The sequence below is a fragment of the Sycon ciliatum genome, chromosome 6, assembly GCF_964019385.1.
Source record: "Sycon ciliatum chromosome 6, ocSycCili1.1, whole genome shotgun sequence".
In the NCBI taxonomy this organism is placed as follows: domain Eukaryota; kingdom Metazoa; phylum Porifera; class Calcarea; order Leucosolenida; family Sycettidae; genus Sycon; species Sycon ciliatum.
The window spans coordinates 17,423,820-17,431,319 of NC_088648.1; the positions used below are offsets into that span (position 1 = coordinate 17,423,820).

At 46.3% G+C, this 7,500-nt stretch overlaps 1 protein-coding gene and 1 long non-coding RNA gene across 2 annotated transcripts in view; both read right to left on the reverse strand.

Annotated features, from left to right (window-relative positions):
* Nucleotides 1–4,774, reverse strand: part of LOC135819527 (FYVE and coiled-coil domain-containing protein 1-like) — a 24,070-nt gene extending 19,296 nt beyond the window's left edge. Inside the window, exons 1-2 of the mRNA XM_065332754.1 lie at nucleotides 4,344–4,774; nucleotides 1,273–1,440 (exon numbers count right to left, since the gene is read on the reverse strand). Of these exons, the coding sequence (XP_065188826.1) occupies nucleotides 1,273–1,440; nucleotides 4,344–4,386 (211 nt within the window). The 5' untranslated portion in view covers nucleotides 4,387–4,774. The remainder of the gene's footprint in view (nucleotides 1–1,272; nucleotides 1,441–4,343) is intronic.
* Nucleotides 4,775–6,425: 1,651 nt separating this feature from the next.
* LOC135819529 (uncharacterized) overlaps nucleotides 6,426–7,500 on the reverse strand; it is a 7,941-nt gene continuing 6,866 nt past the window's right edge. The window contains exon 2 of the long non-coding RNA XR_010553932.1: nucleotides 6,426–7,112. This is a non-coding gene — a long non-coding RNA (uncharacterized LOC135819529). The remainder of the gene's footprint in view (nucleotides 7,113–7,500) is intronic.

Sequence of the window (7,500 nt, forward strand, 5' to 3'; positions counted from 1 at the left end):
TCAGCCCCCTCAAGTATCTTTTACTTGTGGGGTTAGGGTGGCTCCTCTGAAAATTGTCAAAATTTAGAGCTCAAATCAGCGTATTTTTTATTGAGTCACAGGCTATAAAAGGGCAAAGAGTGGTGCAGTCAAAACCCTAGTGACCGTAGCGTGTCCCACGTCCCTGCACTACTGTTCAAGGAAACTCGATAGTGTGGGTTAAGTACGTACCAGGAGCTTTGCAGCTCCAGACCTATGTGTCGGAACACTGGTATGTCAACTACAAAGTAATGCAGAGTCGGATTTCATTGTGCGGCACTGCACAGTGATGTCAAGTTGGCTTCCGCCATTGGACGTTGAGATAAAATTAATAAAGATAAAAATAAGTAAAATCCAATACCGTGAACAAGGCAGGGCTGTGTTCCGAAATGTAAATGCCAGTGTCTGCTGTGCTAGTAGTGCATTGCAATGCAGTTGATAATAATTAATGTGAGGTTGGATTTCATTTGCCATGCACTATTGTAGCGTAGCACTGAGCCGACAAGCCCATGCACATATTCTTCATGTGACTTTGTTCGTGCAGAAAGTGTGCATGATATGTGGACAATGGAACCAACATGGCCGACAACATTGACGCACGCACGGACTGGACTTGGAACAAATTAACGCGGCTGATATCGCGTGAGCCATTGATTCTGGAACCGATCGTGTCACACATCGTGCGAGCCGTGGACGCAAGGATGGACTGGAGTTGAAACCCCAACATGACTATTCCTACTGTCATGTGGCACACGGCAATTCCCACGCGCTCTATAACCGGTGCTTTACTACGGTGCTGCTCAACGACATCCCGGTTGCGTGAGTCAAGTCGATGCCTTGCACCATTTCGCAGGCCTGCGTTCTCAGGTCCAGGGCTGTGCAACGCTCAGTGCGCAAAGTCAACTTCGCTAATAACGACTGAGAATAAAACGACAATTCGCGAACAACGACAGAATGTCCATGCGCAGAGAAAAGTACCATCCAACTGTAATACCTATAATGAGACTTTAGGTTTAAGGACACTTCGCGGACGAGGACACTTTTCTGATGCCCTGCCGAGTGTCGTTATACGCAAAGTTGAGTGTACTTGAGTGACTCACTGGATTTCACTGAGCAACACTCTACCTCTGCCTTTACATTTGAGGCGACTCGAAACCATGTCGATTCTCAACGACCATTTCACGGATAGTATGCCCATGTTTCGAGTATGCCTCGAACAGTACCCAAGTGACACAGAGCACACGCGTGCCTGACCTTTGATTCCATGCCGGAGCACCTTCTCCAGCGTGGTGCAAAACCTCTGCAGTGCAACGTCGTCGTCGGTGACCACAGCGGCATCCGACTCGGTCGTCCTGGCCTTGCTGCTTGTAGACTCGGCCGGTTTCAGAGCGGCGAAATGCTCGCCAATCTCCTTCACTTGGCCTAAAAGCAGCAGAGAGCATTCCAGAGTTAACTTTTTTTAATGCAATCACATGACTTCTGCTCTTAGTGTTATCTATCAACAAAAATCATGCATGAACCGTACTAGGCATTACCCGCCACCCCCAACCAACCAACACACACACACATAAGCACTCACCCTCCCCCCTCCCCCCCCCCCCCCCCACACACACACAAGCACTCCCCCCCCCCTCCCCACACACACATACACACACACACACAACACAGGGCAGTCAAACCAGTTGTATTAAGACTTCTTTGCATTATAGCATTCTATCCAGGGGCGTCCCAGCTCATTTCAAACACTGTAGTGTCTTGTACAAAAGCCTGTCTCGTATAGAAGCCTGATTTTGAATAGAAGCCTGATTTTGAAGATACACTGTCAGCACATATGACTGGTTTTAGTATTGACATACCGTATTATCTCTAATATAAGCACGGTCCTTTTATTTTTTCAATGCACCTCCGCCCCGTGCTATTAATGGAGACGTTCCTTTATTGGAGACTGTTCCATTATTATTTCAACCTCATTTCAGAGGCATGTTGCCATGCCAAATTCATGTCACACACACACACATTTCAGGGTTTTTTTGCCGGTACAGATAATGAATTTACACAGTGTGCTTATAATGGAGACTGAGCACTTTATTTTTTGAATGCCACCCCAAGGTGTTCTATTATTGGAGACGTGCTATTATTGGAGACTGTGCTTATGATTAGAGATAATCCGGTACATAGAGATACGTGCTTCGAACAGAAGCCGGACTTGAATAGAAGTCTAGCGGTGACATCAGCTTCTACAGGAATACGCCTGGGTTTTATACACGACATTACGCTACATTCAGCGTCCCCTTCATTTTACTTTCTTATTACGGCACATGTAAGAATTTTATTTCAATGTTGAACACCTTTTTCGAAAGAAGAGGTGTCAGCACCAACGCAATCCACACAGTCAAGTAAGCCAATTTTGTAACCGAACGTTTTCGTTCCCTTATCATCATGGGTAAGTTCAGGGAATAATGGAAAAATGTCAAAATACAGCAACTTATAGAGCTACAGCTAAAGCAAAGGGAACGAAAACGTTCGGTTACTAAATTGGCTTACTTAACTGTGTGAATTGCGTCGGTGCTGACACCTTTTCTTTCGAAATTGGATACGCCTCCAATTTTTTCCTTACATTTTTGAACACATTTGCTCCAGATTCCCAGTACGGGCAGTCTTAGATGAGCGTGTAATGCAGCATTGATGTAACGTCACATGACTGTATTCTCTCTAGCTTCACTACACCGAAGTTACATGCAGCACACTCCTGGGGGTTCTGCCAAAAATCGGACACTTCCTCCGCTACCCAGGTCGGGTCAGATTTCGGACGGAGGTTGAAGTTTCGCACCGTGTCGCAACCTGGAAATATGTCCGTGCACATGCTGTGCAGACAGTGATCCATCGAGAGTACAGACTCGCCAATGCCGCATTGCTTTGGGATTCGACAACACTGGTGCCCAGGAAGGAAGTTATGCATGATCGTTCTTTCGTGCAGATCACGTGTCCGTGTACTGCGTTATGAACTGACACACTGTCACTCAGGGCTGTAGCCAGCTTTTGAGATGGAACAGTGGAGGCTGGCCAAATTTCTGCACGCATGCAAATGTCCAGGTCTGAATTGCTGCACATATGGTGTACAGGAAGGATTTGATAGCTTCGCAGATTCAAGGTGTACACTTCCGTGTGTAAGTTATCCCTGCATGCAGAGGAGAAAATATTATGTGGCGATGCAATATGTGATCGAGGTCAACCCTTCATTCGAGGAAATCCTTTGATTTGATAGATTTGGTTAGTCACTTGATGTGTGTGTGTGTGTGTGTGTGTGTGTGTGTGTGTGTGTGTGTGTGTGTGTGTGTGTGTGTGTGTGTATGTGTGTGTCCACCCGTAGCTTGGGGAGTTGGCGGTGGCCACTCAGCCATTGGGCGGTTCAATAGCCAATTGAGTCGTCTTTGCAAGATTTCTTTTAAAACTCTCTCTCTCCTACGGGAAGACCCACACAGCCAGTTTCCATGATGGCAGTGAGCAAACACAGTACAGTGTGTGGTGTATGTGTGTGTGTGTGGGGGGGGGGGGGGTCTGTGGGTGCGTGTGGTGGAATAAACTTCTTTACATGCCTTCGCACATCCTAGTTCATCAATCTGGAGCATGGTGTTGCTTCCAGCTGCAAAGTTGAGCACATGGACCTTGCAGCGCCTTCCGACCATGCGCTCGGGTCCAGAGGACACTCGACACGAACAAGCAGCCCACATTGACAGGCCGGCAGGCTGCGACTAGCGCCTATCTTCCACGACGTTCCTATGGGAGAGCTGGTCGAAGAAATTCAAATGAATTGAGGTTACGACCATATGGCTCACGAGGACTTCCCTCGACCACGGAACCCTGAATATCTCATCCAGCCAAACACAGAGCTATCATCGAACGAGATACCGTCGATCAGCTATTTTCCATTGAATCATGGTATCGCTTTCCAAATAGGAGCACGCGTGGGTTTATCGTATAAATTTAAAATTTAAAATTTTACAATACATTAACTGGTTTTGAGGGAAAGAGACAAACGGGAAAAGTCTGAAGAAAAAATTGACTGTCACCACCAGGACTCGAACCAGGGACCCTCGCTTGTAGCCAGCGATGCTCCAACCACTGAGCTATGGTGTAGTCGTCATCCAAGGAGAGACCGTTCAACGTTTTCTTCAGACTTCGTAACTCACACTTCCTGTGAATCCACACAGGCGGGTGGGACGCAGCCCTCACTGTACCCACACACTTCACGTACAAACTAGCACGCGGGGAGTACAATACAGTAATTATATTTTGAATGCAGGGAATTGTCAATTCTACCATACCAGTCAAATCATCCAGTAGCTTCTCGCAGTGAACGACGTCCATCTTGCTCCAGTGTTGGTAGTTCGCCCACTCAGCGCACGACTGCACAGAACTAACGAGCTGCGGAGCCTTGGAATAATTGTTAGCGCTACTGGAGGCCACCGTCGACGGTCGTGCGGCTAAGGACTTTTCTGCTTCAAAGCAGCTGTGAGCCGTGACTGCACCCCGCCATTATTGGCAATGCCATTCTGTCCGTTCTCGGGCTGGGCGAACTTTACAAGCCGTGACCAAACGACCAACAGCCGGCCAGTAGATCTACTGCAGTAGAACGTTACGGGAAGTGACTTACGAAAATTGCTCGAGGGACGACTAACGCCTAGTGGTGGGATTCATTTGAGTCTTCTCAACTATACTTCAGCGCCAAGGGGGCGGCAAAGACGACGTTTTCACAAAATCCGTGTCGGCTTCCACCGACCCTACTGCCTACCCCAAACCCCAAAGCTCACACTCGACTCCTCGGTCGGAGTCCTCGCCCTCGGCTCAAACTAGCGTCTACTCACATGATCCGGACCACGTGGCCGTGGTGGTTTTGGCCGCGGATGAGTGTGCAATCTTTTGTCATTTTTTTGTCCGCCCTTTCTACAAAAAAACTATTATTATTTTTTTGTTCGTAATGCCATGTGCAAGTACCATTATTTGTAGAAAGGCCATTTGTCAATGAGTGTGAAAAATCTTGGTTTGTGGGTGCGGCTTATACTCCGAATACCAACTTAAGTCTTTTAGTCAATATTTTGCCTCAAAAAGGGGGTGCGGCTTATACCCCGGAAAATACGGTATATGTAGCTAGCTCTGTTTGGCGTCCTCGAGGCAGCACCCGGGGCGCAACATTTGCGAGCATCACGACTGACTCTGTACTCTGTAGCTGTGCGAGCATCATGACTGTGCGAGCATCATGTCATGAGTGACTCATGACTGTGCGTCATTATGAACGGAGTTCTTGCATACATTATTATGCTGTGATTATGCCAATGATGGTGCTATACTATGCTGCGGTCCAATCTAATGGTATGGTGAACTCAGTACAAACAGCCCTTGGCGGATTATGTTCGGTATATTGCTGAATTTTGCTTTCCATTATGCCCAAATTATGCCAGTGATTATGCTACATTATGCTGGAATTATGCCAATGATGTGCTATACTGCACCCTTGCACTTTGCAACGTTACGACTATGACAGCATAGCTTATAACGTAAGAGGTCACAGTCATTCACCAGATTGTTTCCTGTAACATGCCTAAATATGCCTGGAGCATCAATCTTCAGCCAGCATCGTACGGTTATGCCGACCGTCTGGTCTCAGAAGTCCTTTTATGCCAGGGCATAATTTTTACACAAAATCCGCAGATAATGCCAGAAATGATGGCAGCAAAATCCGCCAAGGGCTAGACTGGACTGACTGTAAGAAGTGAATAGTGAGTAAGTGTGGTCATGTAATTAACTACTAAGAATCTACCAGGGAGTCGTATACTAGTAAACCAAAAAGGTTTATACAGTCAACTTGGCTAATAACGACTGCGGATATAACGACAATTCGCGAATAACGACAGAATTTTCGTGCCCAGAGCAAAGTCTCATCCGACTGTAATACATAATTATAATGAGACTTCGGGTGTAACGACACTTCGTGAATAAGGACACTTTTCTGATGCCCCGCCGGGTGTCGTTATAACATAAGCGAAGTTGCCTGTACAACTCCCTGGTGATTACTGACTGTAACAATGTCCGTGGTTGCATGCAGACGTGTCTCCGCTTATAACTCTGTACATGTACATGTACATGTAGTAGATTTACAGACGTCACTACATTGGGCTGCATTGGGTTGCTAGATCGGATTTCAGGGAGCAAATACTGTGTCACTGTCTGTATATGTACCCACTAAGTAACAGTTACGTGCGATCTTCACTTCAGAGCCACTGTTCTTATAGTTGTTTGTACCACAGAAAGATCTTGGCTGAATGCTAGTAGCCATAGAACTCAGGGTCACAACGACAATACACCCTTGTCTCAATGGAAACTTGTGTCACAACAGCGCGGGTGGAAAACCAAGGAGAAGCTTGTTTTTTTAACTTTTTTCCATATCGACTATGGCTGCGGATCAGCACCGCTGAATGCAGGTACATGTACATGTACATGTATAATATGTACATAATATTACTTATACACTATGAAGAGAGTTGCTAAAAAATGTCTAATGCGAAAATAACAATGCAGAAGGCTACAGGTCACAAAAACACTGCAAGAACAGGTACATGTACATGCAGCTGTTCTTGCACATAATTGCCACTAAGTATTAAAGGGAACAATTTGAATTCCTACACGTATCCAGAAGTGTCAGTAGACAAGCTCTCACGCGACGCGAACCGTAAAAAAAGTGAATTAGAAGTCCTTATAAAACACATGCCGTAGCGCAGGCACTTGCAAGTACATGTACATTGTATACCTTATGGCTTCCAACCGGGACGGTAGACTGTGGTAGACTGGTAGACTATGCTGAAAAGATTCTCTGGCTTGTTGAACAGCCTTGAAGACGCCTACGGTCCCGGAACGGAAAATAATCGGGGTAGCAAGTAGGTTTGGAAGAGGCCTAAGGAGGAGGAGAACCAATACGATTCCGGGCGGACGGGGCCGCACCGGGGGCTTGCGTCGGCCGCATGAGCTCGCAAGCTGAGACTGGCTCTTCAGCTTATTGTGGCGTCCATACGACAGTACACACTTAGCGAACTCAGCGGCTGGGTAGGGACGGAAAAATGCAGAAGCAAAGAATTCAAACGTTTCGGTTATACACAGAGATTAACGGAGAAGAGTCTCAGAAAGAGTCTCTCAAATTTACAAAGAGGGGTTTCAGAGAAAGGCGTTTTACGTTTTAGCAATGCGAGAACAAAATAATGATGCCACCATGATACCATGGTCATGACTCCAATCATGACTTTGTAGCTTTGTTTGGGCACATGATTATAATAATTGTTTATTCGCCTGTAAATCACCATTCGATGTACATGTAGGTTCACTGATGACCATCGGAAGAAAACACGTTTATGAATCACAGTTTGCATGCAAGAATGGACTCGGATGGAGAGCCAAGGATAAATATTCCACGTTGGTGGACAGTTAGTCATA